At 45.7% G+C, this 11,732-nt stretch overlaps 1 protein-coding gene across 2 annotated transcripts in view; it reads right to left on the bottom strand.

The window, feature by feature from the left end:
- Positions 1-2,364: 2,364 nt before the first annotated feature.
- LOC144805716 (pyrin-like) overlaps positions 2,365-11,732 on the bottom strand; it is a 190,031-nt gene continuing 180,663 nt past the window's right edge. For both annotated transcript variants that reach the window (XM_078672216.1, XM_078672215.1), the window contains one exon: positions 2,365-3,397. In XM_078672216.1, the coding sequence (XP_078528342.1) occupies positions 3,390-3,397 (8 nt within the window). In that variant the 3' untranslated portion in view covers positions 2,365-3,389. The remainder of the gene's footprint in view (positions 3,398-11,732) is intronic.

Raw genomic sequence — 11,732 nt, 5'->3', positions numbered from 1 at the left:
ACTTGGGGATTTTTCTCTCCCTAGACCCTGCACTTCGATACGAAAAAAAGCTTCTTCCTCCAATACTACGGTTAAAGCGGGACATAGCCAGCTGGAAATCCCTTCCCCTCTCTCTTCTAGGCAAGGCTGTTATTTTTAAAATGATGCCCCTCCCCCGTTTCCTCTGAAGGACTGGACTTTTAACAGTACCAGCGGTGCCAGGGAACAACACCTATAACCTTCATGGGATACCTGTTTCGGCGCACAAACTACAGAGACACAGGACACTTCCTTCGGCGTCAAAGATCAGCTTTTATTACTGCAGGGAAACAAGAGTCATAAGAAGTACATGGAGTAGTTCTGCGAGTCTGCTTCAAATTGTGTTTGTAGGTTGCTCTCTTTTATACAGAATGTTGCCATTGCATAACATGTGGACAAAAGATTACAATCCGGTTCCCACAGTAAACTTCAAAGAGGTCGCTTTCATGTGTTCAGAATCCCGGAACATAATTACAATAGCAATGCCGGTTCCCAACTGTAAAAGTACATCTTCCCACCATTAGGCACACCCATTAGAGTTGTAAATGACAAAGAAGAAGAGACAAGAGCAGCTGCAAGGAAGTCAGACACGTGTAGAGAAAAGAGTGTGGGGGTAATATCGGAAGCATGATCGTAGGATCAAAGAGTTGGATCACATCGCCTGCAAGGCTGTCACAATAAGCCGGCACAACCAGATTACCCTCAAGCTGAACCATTTGCCTTTGCTGTGTCATTCCTCCGGCCATAAAGACGCATGAAAGGAATATGCGTCTTCCGCAAGGCTGGGAACTAGAGGGTCAGGGGGCGAACAGTTACCTGCTCGCTGACTACGTGAGGGCAAGAAACAAAATGGATGCCGTATCTAAAATGGAACCCAAGGGTTCGGATGAAGAACACGTAATATTAGACGAACCCTTGCAGGTAGCGTAGCGAAAATACACACACCTGCCGAACTCGTCATTTACGGTTCGTAGATACCAAACTCGTCCATATTCGGTAATGCCCAGAACATCGTAATAAATTTTACGGAACCTCAGACGGTCCTTTTGCCCTCATGTAGGCAAGCACTAGTCGGAATCATAATCGATTTCGATACTCATCAGATCATCCAGATGTTGTTGATACATTATTCTATCCTTCAATGCCTCTTTGGTGACAACGGGCTGTCTTATACACGTCGTAGCACAAAGGCCACATAAGGCAGGACCACATTGCACACAAAGACAACATGAGAACAGAAATGTCACAACAACCCCTATGATCATCAGAATCTTCCAACCCCAAGTTGATATCAGACCCCAAAACCATCCCAGAAGTGTCCAATTTCCTTCGTCCACGTGTATGGACTCCGAAATTTTGTGCAACTTAGAGATGGCTTGATAAACCGTTGGAGCGTTATCAGGTATGAATACGCAGCAGCTCGAATGGATGACTTTACAAACCCCACCTCTATCTGCTAGAACGATATCTAGAACCATACGGTTCTGCAACGTCATTAGTCTATCCGCCTGGAGTTCGGCTGTCAAATTACCAAGGGCATTTGCAGTTATGTTGGCAGTTGATTCTACTACACGAGTTAACTGCCTCAAGTTCCTGCTATTAACCATCGGTCCCCAGAACGGTAGGAAACCCTTAAAGAAGTCTCCCGCTTCTTGTCCGGAAGTATCTTCTTTGCTAACCACACCTCTCACAATTCTATTTCTGTGATAATCAGAGGCCACAGTGAAAGTGGGAGGCAAAAGATTCGCAATATAGCAGGTACCCGAGAAGTCATGAGGTAACCACGTATAGGCTCGATCATAACATACAAAGTAGGTACCCTTGGCAGGCAGGAAGACAGGGGAAGAGAGCGTCGGTAAGACATACGTCTCGGTACAAGCACTCTCCCCAAACTGAGCTCTCGGATTTCGACCAAGACCTTTCAAGCAGAAATTACCAAGGTGAGGTACAATCCATATCGGTGGTGAGCTTTTAAGCTGCCTCTCACCCACTGATAAGCTGTACTCAGCCTCACTTAGTTCCTTATATGCTCGCACCTCTTCCTCTGGGATGAGCGATGCGTCAAAAATATCTCTATCTAAGTCTGCAATAGCTCTCGCCAGAGTCTTGTGGTACGGACCAGGACCAGAGTTTGCTGAGCGTGGTTCTCGATGGGGGTAGGAATCTAGTGCGCTACGGAACATAGTTTGTAATGCTCGAGCTGACCCTTGTGCACTATAAGGCAGAACTAAGTACGGAATACCCTTATCCATGGTATGTGGCATTAACCCACACACCCAACAGTTGGTAGTGTTTACCACTAACTGATGCTGATGCAAGAGTTGAATAAAAGAGTTGTTTCTGAATTCCGCACGTCTGACTTGTTCGTGTTGAGGCAGAAGATAAAAGGAATGTGGAGAGACAGTAGAAACGAAATATAGATCACGAGATGGGAGAGTAGATGTAGCAGAAGACAATAAGAATTGGGACCCATAATATACTCCCCCCACCAGCAACATAGATATAGTCAGGAACAGTATGACCACCTGTAAGAAAAACCATTTCGTATGAAATATTTTATGCAATGCAGGTCTTTGCGCCAAAATTTCCTCTCTTTTCGACAGCTCAGACAATGATGATTCCATCCCCTAACGACCGTCCGCGACGTTCTTGACGCACTTCGTTCTGAGTAGCGGTTATCAATTTCCAGGAGTTCCCAGAAATCGATAATAGAAACCAACCTTGTGTCGATAGCTGCTAAACAGAAGGAAGTACCCGCACGGCCTTACGGTCAACCTGGATGGTAGGTTCTAGCTAAATAATGTTCTTGGCTGTACGAAAAAGAAAAAGATACACAATATATAATGTCCACTGTTTTCAGAGCAATGTAGAACCTAGAAACAAAAAAATCTTTTTATTTGTGGCTTGTTCGTGGACGAAGAAAATATCGGCTACTTCCAGGGTGAGTCTGATCTTCAAACAGTGGATTGGACGGCAAAGGAGTGTTCAATTGTTCAGGTGATTGTTCAACAGTCAAATTTTCCAAGGTTGACGTGGAGGAAATTGTTTGAGGGGAATCAACAACGGTGTCAGATACAAGCCGAGCTTCGCTGAATGGAACGAAACGTTGTGGAGTGTCGGTCTCAGATGAAGAAAGACCTCTTCTCATCCAGGTGTCCGACGGCAGAGGAAGCGGGACTCTTTTTGTGTGGGTAGCATGTACCCAGTTCCGACGTCCGTGTAGTCGAACCGCCGTCCTCGTAGCCAGCTGTACCTGAAACGGGCCCACAAATCTTGGTTCAAGGTTTCGTTTTCGTCCGTAGTTCCGGACGAGGATCCAGTCTCCTGGTTGGAGCCGATGACCAGGACCCTCTGTTTGTGACGGCAGAGCCTCAAAGACCTGTTGGTGAATCAAACTCAATTTAGCAGTCAGATCATAGAGATAATCGATCAACATAGGGTATTCAATTCTATCAAATTCTTTAGGTCTTGGGACTCCCCATACATTAGCAGGACGGCCGAACACAATCTCATATGGGCTGAGCCCTACTCGAGAGTGTACAGTTGCCCTGGTCGACAGGAGAGCCAGAGGCAAAGCGTCGGGCCATGATAAACCAGTTGTTGCCTGAATTTTAGCCAATTTCAGTTTTAGAGTGCCATTATATCCTTCCACCAAACCTGCTGATTGTGGATGATTTGCACTATGAAATTTTTGTACTATCCCTAAACCGCGACACACACTCTTCATCACACTCCCAACAAACTCACTTCCGTTGTCCGACCATACGACCCGAGGCATTCCGTAGCGGGGAAAATACTCTTTGAGCAAAATTTTTGCTGTGGATAAAGCCGTATTATCCTTAAGGGGGTAGGCCTCAATCCACCTAGAGAATGCACATACCACAACCAACACATACTTCAAGTTATTACATCAGTCCATGTGGATAAAGTCCAACTGGATGACTTCGAAAGGGTATGTAGGAGGGGCAAAATGGCCAGGTGGAGTGGGGGTGCCCTTACCAGGATTGTGCATCAAACACACCATACAATTCTTAACCACTCTCTCGGCACACTTAGTAATCCCATCATTCTTCCATACATGAGACAACAACTTGCATATGCCTTTAGTGTTGATGTGCGCCATACCATGAGCCATTGTAACAACAGCGAGCACATACGCATCCGGTAACATCCATCTCTGCTTCTCTGATAAATCAACCCAACATCCATTCTCATCCAATCTTCCCGTGCTCTCTCTCCATTTAGTCCTCTCTGTCTCAGTGGCTTCATTCTGTATTCCTTTCACACTTTCAAATGTGTCTTCACACATACCAGTCTCTGTTGGCCATCTCACTGAGCTCGTAACATACATTCTGTTCGTCAAATCTTTAGCCGTCTCTTTAGCCGTTTCATCCGCAAACGCATTTCCACGACCCACATCATCTGTTACTTTCTGATGTGCGCTACATTTGACTATGGCCACTTGTTTAGGCAATGTGAGTGCATCTAAAAGATCATTTACAAGCTGACCATGTTGAATCTTCGTGCCATGCGACGTAAGGAATCCTCTCTTTCTCCACAGTCGTCCAAAACTATGTGCCACACCAAACGCATACTGGCTATCTGTAAACACATTCACCCGTTTATCTTTAGACAACACACATGCTCTTGTCAATGCGATTAACTCGGCAGCCTGAGCCGAATTCTGACTTAATCTTGCGCTTTCCACAATCGTTCTCAATGTTACTACAGCATACGCAGTTGTCACATCACCGTTCGGCAACTTAAAACAGGAACCATCCACATACAAAGTACCATCGGGATCTGTCAATGGAGTATCTTTTAGGTCAATACGACCCTTAGTTTCCTCCTCAGTTCTGAGATAGCAGTCATGTACTGCTTCACCACTTGATTCTGTGTCGATCGGCAGCAATGTTGCTGGATTCAACACATTACATCGTTTTATCCGTATGTGACTGGCCAGCAACGTCAACTCATATCCAGACAATCTTGCGCTCGTCAGATGTTGAGTTTTCGTTCGATTCAATAGAGTGTCAACTGCATGTGGAACCATTACCGTAAGCATATTATCCATGACTAGACCTGCGGCCTGTCGAATGGACGCCGCAGCTGCCGCTGTAGACCTTAAACAACTCGGCAAGGCCCTTGCTACTGGGTCTAAAGTCGAAGAAAAATAGGCACATGGGCGTTGTTTGCCGCTAAAAGGTTGTGTCAGAACACTCAACGCACAACCATCCCTCTCGTGAACGTATAGTGTAAACGGCTTACTGTAGTCAGGAGTACCCAACACAGGAGTCGAACACAACGCATTACGTAATTCAGAAAAACTTCTCTGACACCCTTCAGTCCAAGGCAATGGGGATGAAACATCCTTGCACGTAAGGGCTATCAATGGTTTCGCCAACAATGAAAAATTTGGAATCCATTGTCTGCAATAGGACGTAATACCTAAAAAGGCGCGAACATCTCTCTGGGTTTTTGGCACAGTCATTCGGGTAATCGCTGCAATTCTCTCTGGGGTCAACCTTCTCCCTTCTCTTGACAATAAGTGACCTAGATAGGTAACTTCTTGACAACAATACTGGAGCTTTGAAGGCGATACCTTGTGGTGTAAGTCATGTAGATAGTGTAACAAAGATACCGTAGCTGTTTTGCAAATAGCTTCTGTATCAGCTTCCACTAAAAGATCATCAACGTATTGAATCAAAGCTGCACCCGTTGGTAAAACAAAGGCATCAAGCTGACCTTTAAGTGCTTGGCTGTAGATTGACGGACTCTCACAGTAGCCCTGTGGAGCGCGTTTTAGCCTAAAACTGCGACCACCTAATGAGAATCCGAATAGGTCTCTGCTTTCCTCGGCAATCGGAATACTAAAGAAGGCATTCTTTAGATCGATCACCGTGAACCAGGAGGCAGATGCCGGAATCATTGTTAGTAAGGCCGTAATGTCAGGAACCACAGGAAATTGTGGAACCACTATTTTATTTACCTCTCTCAAATCTATAACGAAACGATACACAGGAGGTTTAGTTGGGTCAGTTCGTTTCAGAATTGGCAATACAGGGCTATTACACACGTTTCCACGAGTTTCTTCAACAACACCTTTTCCAATGAGATCATGAACGATTGCTAACAGCGCTCGTTCGCCCTCAAGAGAAATACGATATTGAGGTAAACGCGGTAATCGCGCATTTGGTTTCAATTGAATCACATAGGGTGGAATGTCTAACAGGCCCACATCGTTGGGACCTGTGGCCCATAGGGACGCAGGGAGGGAACTCAATTCCGGTGGGAATTTATCGACCGACAAATACATGGGAGAGATCACTCTCCGTCCCAATGTAAGCTCCACTCCTTCGGGGGAACAATACAATGTTGCATATAATCGTTTCAACAAATCCAGGCCCAAAAGATTTTCACCACAACCTGTAGATAGAATCAGTGGAGCCGTTAGCTCACGAGGTCCAATCATAAGAGGCAAAGGATTAGAGACTGGGTTACTAACAGGGGCGCCAGAGAATCCAACGGAAACGTTCGTTAAGCCAGACAAAGGTGCGCCAGGGAGTTTCGAATGCATGATGGAACTTTTTGTCGCACCAGTGTCTAACAGAAAAGGCTCAACTACACCCGATGTAGCCACTGCAACGTAAGGCCCACTCTGATCGACCGGAACTGACACTACTCCCTCTCTTTGTCGTTGGCTGTCCTAGTAATGGTCATTTACAACAGTCTCATGCTCTACGTAATAATCATCCACATTATACTGTGCAGATCGAACTGACCCCGTATTTCGCTGGTCGAAACAATTATTCGCGTCCGATTGATTTTGATGGCGATCAATCTGATTTTGGGATGAACCACGACCTCTACCTCGTGATGCCTGTTGAGGACCACCACCACGGTTTCCTCGTGTTGACACACCATTCAGGCGGTCCCGTAACGCAAGACAATCATATTTTAGGTGTCCCTCTTTCCTACAATATGCGCACTGATTATACCCAAGTGAAGATCTATAATCAAAGCTGTCAGAGCGCGGCTGCATCCTATCAGGCTGTGCTCGTGGTCGATACTGCTGTTGTGAATCATTTTGGTTTGATCGTGGAGGGTATGCTTGCTGCAACAAAACCTTCGTTTTGAGCTCTTTCGTTTTCTTTTCTGCACGATCACTTTCTTCCTTTTCCCTATTCTCATAATACTGGGCCGTTGCTAGTATTTGCGCAGGGGTTGAAACTGCCCACGCACTCTCCGAATTCTTCAATTTGTTGCTTAGTTCAGGCAACAAATTCGATACGAACTTGTCAACAAATAACCGCTGGCCTCCTTCAGCGCCCATGTCCTGGCCGCTGTGGTCGACAAACGCTTCCTCAAACCTTGTAAAGAAATCCGAGACACTCTCGTCTTTCTTTTGCTTACAAGCTGATAACTTATCCCAGTTCACCTTCATCGCTGGCATGAGAGTTTTCATGAGCGTAATTATTTTCTGAGGCAAATCCAAGATCAACTGGTCAGGCTTAGCCCCACCAACTTGTAGTCCATCAGCCGCTATCAATGCAGCCCAATCACCCCCTAATTCAACTGCGTGATCGGCTTGACGAATTTTAGCCCAAACTGGTTGCGGTACAACATTACCGAACAACATGTCGATATCGGCAAGGTTCATAATAGAAGCTTCCACCAGTTGTGATAACTCCTTATAATAACCAGCCGGATTTTTACGCGGATCGGGCAAGGATTGCTTCACTTGCAAAACTTCCGATCGTTTCCATGGAAGATGTATCCACACTCTTCGAAAATGCGGTAAAACCGCAGGGTTAGCAGCAGGGTCACCAGGCACCCAAAGTGGCGGAACCTCTCTCATAGGATACTGACCAGGAACCGCTTTCCAATTCTCAGTGGTATCATCTAATGACACCCGAGAATGTGCTGTGGATCTGAACGCTAATAAGCGTTCCACGGCACGTCGTACATCTTCACCTATAATCATACCGTTCGAAAAGTGATTCTGAAGTTCAATTATGTCGGACGGTACGTTATCTACATCATCATTATACCATTCTTCCCTCAAAAAGTTACACATCTCCTCAAACACGAATCTCTGCGTAGGCTCATTAAACTGAGAAAACGTGTCGAAGACCACACGTGGAGTGTAATTAGCAGGATGTCTTATCCACCTATGTGCCATGGTTACTAACGTCTCTTTCTCCCTACCACTAGGGATCTGACTCCGTCTCTGAGGAGTTTCAGATAAATTAGACGAAAATAATGGACCAGAAAGAGGTGAATAAAGGGTAGCAACAGAGTTAGGAACACGCTTACGAACAGAAGGGGAAAGAAAAACAGGGGCAACAACACCAGAGGTGAAGGAAGACATAGTAGGAACGGACCAGGTAGTCGGAGTAGCAGAAACAACAGTCTGCGAAGGTACAGGTACAGGGGCAGTAGGAACAAGGACAGGTGGTGGAACAAACGTAGGGTTAACAACGGGCTGACCCGCAGCCGCTGGAGCAACAAGGGGTACAACAGGAGGAACAACAGGAGCAGCTACAGGAGCAGTAGCACCCTGTACATAAGGAGGTGGTGATTTCATCAAATATGACAACAAGGAATCCTCCTTCAAATCTTCTTCTTTCTTTTCTAGATTATTCGGTAAAACCGGATAACATTTATCTATTTTCATGTGATGCAATCTAGTAGAGATTTCCATTTCCTTTTCTTCTTTTTCCTGTTTACATTCTCGTATAGTTTGCATTATCGGAACGAACCCTTGTTTTTGATCCTTTTTAAGTTGTTTGATTTCTTTCTGCTTGGCCTCTTTACGCCATATCCGAAAGGAATCAAACATAGCTGGCCTAGCTTTCTTTAAAAATAATTTAGCCTCAAGATTGTCTAAAATTGAAAGTTCAAAAGTTCCATGTGGTGGCCATCTAAGGTCACCGTCTTTCTTTGTATAGCGGACCCAGTAATCATTATATATTATAGGACCCACCCCATGTCGACTATAAAGATCATGTATCGGAGTTCCAACTGGAGGTATCGGACACGAGTCCTCCAACCGGGAATCCATTGCGCAACATTGGAAAATACGAAACAAACCACTATGGCTAGGCATCGTGCACACTAACCTAGTATCAAACTTCAAGGATTACCGAAGCAATAAAACCTCGTGTAAGTCAAAACCCTCGGTTTTTGGCAATTGCAACTGTCAAATAATACTAAGAACCAATACTAAGAACCACAAATGCAATGGAACCATGCAATACAACAAAGCCTTAAGGCTACCACAAAGCTCGGAGAGCTAACAACAAAGCCTGAGGAGGCTATAACAAAGCTCAGTGAGCTATTACAACAAAGCCTTAAAGGCTACAACAAAGCTTTCGAGAAGCTAGAACAACCACTAAGGACTGGGAGCGACCCACAAATACTTAACTCAGAACTTCAATGGCGTCACCAGGAAGGCCCGTCTATCGTCTCGCTTGTACGTAAGGTCTGCGCCGGGCGTCGAAGACAGGTCGACAGTCAGGGCATCGGTCCGTCGCAGCCGTCAGGAGGCGGGAATCTTCGCAGGGAAAAACTTCGGGCCACTTATTTCGACAACAGGATCGATGAAGCGGGGTGCACCTTCCCTCGGAGATTTCACACGAAGTTCCTCACGATCATCAGGCTTTGGACCGGTACCGCTGAAGTCGCCCCACGTTGGGCGCCAACTGAAGGACTGGACTTTTAACAGTACCAGCGGTGCCAGGGAACAACACCTATAACCTTCATGGGATACCTGTTTCGGCGCACAAACTACAGAGACACAGGACACTTCCTTCGGCGTCAAAGATCAGCTTTTATTACTGCAGGGAAACAAGAGTCATAAGAAGTACATGGAGTAGTTCTGCGAGTCTGCTTCAAATTGTGTTTGTAGGTTGCTCTCTTTTATACAGAATGTTGCCATTGCATAACATGTGGACAAAAGATTACAATCCGGTTCCCACAGTAAACTTCAAAGAGGTCGCTTTCATGTGTTCAGAATCCCGAAACATAATTACAATAGCAATGCCGGTTCCCAACTGTAAAAGTACATCTTCCCACCATTAGGCACACCCATTAGAGTTGTAAATGACAAAGAAGAAGAGACAAGAGCAGCTGCAAGGAAGTCAGACACGTGTAGAGAAAAGAGTAAGGGGGTAATATCGGAAGCATGATCGTAGGATCAAAGAGTTGGATCCCATCGCCTGCAAGGCTGTCACAATAAGCCGGCACGACCAGATTACCCTCAAGCTGAACCATTTGCCTTTGCTGTGTCATTCCTCCGGCCATAAAGACGCATGAAAGGAATATGCGTCTTCCGCAAGGCTGGGAACTAGAGGGTCAGGGGGCGAACAGTTACCTGCTCGCTGACTACGTGAGGGCAAGAAACAAAATGGATGCCGTATCTAAAATGGAACCCAAGGGTTCGGATGAAGAACACGTAATATTAGACGAACCCTGGCAGGTAGCGTAGCGAAAATACACACACCTGCCGAACTCGTCATTTACGGTTCGTAGATACCAAACTCGTCCATATTCGGTAATGCCCAGAACATCGTAATAATTTTTACGGAACCTCACCTCTATGCCCTGCAAAAGTCACTTGATCCTATTCCACTGAAATATTTTAAAGAAATTGAAAAACCTTCAGAGAGAATTATTGTGGAATGGGACGCCACGCATAGCCTTGGGTAAACTTACATTAAAATGGTATGATGGAGGCATCAGTCTCCCAGATATAAAGAAATATTATTGGGCTGCACACCTGGCAGCTATCAATCATGGCACCTACGGTGGCCTTGATGATCCAGGCTACCGTATGGATAGGTGGCTCCTTCCGGGAGGGAATTATAATAGCTCACTCTACTCGAAACCTGGCCGGCCTCAGATGACGGGCCCCACTGGTCACTCAGTATGTGTATGGCATGCCGCAAACATATCCGTCAGATGGGAGCGTAGACTGACGTTGGCCACTCCCCTGAGGGATTCAGCACAACTAGGTAATCTATGGACATCGAAAGAGTTAGATAAATGGGATATGATTGGTCTTTCACAAATTAAAGATTTATGGGAAAAGGGAGGAGTGAAAACATTTGCCACTCTCCAAAGTCAACACGAGCTAGCTGACACTGAGCTTTTTCATTACACACAGGTTAGCCATGCATTACACTCACTCCTTCCAAAGGGCTCCTCCCTTCCCGAGTCATCCCCGTTGGAGGACAGGATACTGGATGGCCACCTGCCGGATAAGACCATCTCATTAATCTATAATAAGTTAATATATAATATGGAAGATCCTATCTCTGTATTGCAACAGAAATGGGTAGCAGATGGTATAGAAATGGATGGTGAGGAATGGCAGGAGGCGATATCCTCCCCTCAGGTGGTGGCTATTCCAGCACGATTAAGACTAGTACAGCTTAAAATCCTGCATAGGATATACATGTGTGGCCCCTGACTAGTACAGATGGGAAGAGCGGAAACAGGAGACTGTTGCAGAAGTTGTGGCCAAATAGGCACCTTTATGCACATCATATGGGAGTGCACACACATTCAAACATACTGGAGGGAGATACATGAAGTCATGAGGGCAGTCCTCACAGTTGCTATTCACCCTAAAGCACTTAGATGCCTACTGAACATATGGGAACCAACCGACTTGAACACCCATCAAACACAGTGGGCCACTCTGGGGTTCA

The sequence above is a fragment of the Lissotriton helveticus genome (genome assembly GCF_964261635.1).
Source record: "Lissotriton helveticus chromosome 1_1 unlocalized genomic scaffold, aLisHel1.1 SUPER_1_unloc_2, whole genome shotgun sequence".
In the NCBI taxonomy this organism is placed as follows: domain Eukaryota; kingdom Metazoa; phylum Chordata; class Amphibia; order Caudata; family Salamandridae; genus Lissotriton; species Lissotriton helveticus.
This window is presented reverse-complemented; position numbering and strand designations above follow the sequence as displayed.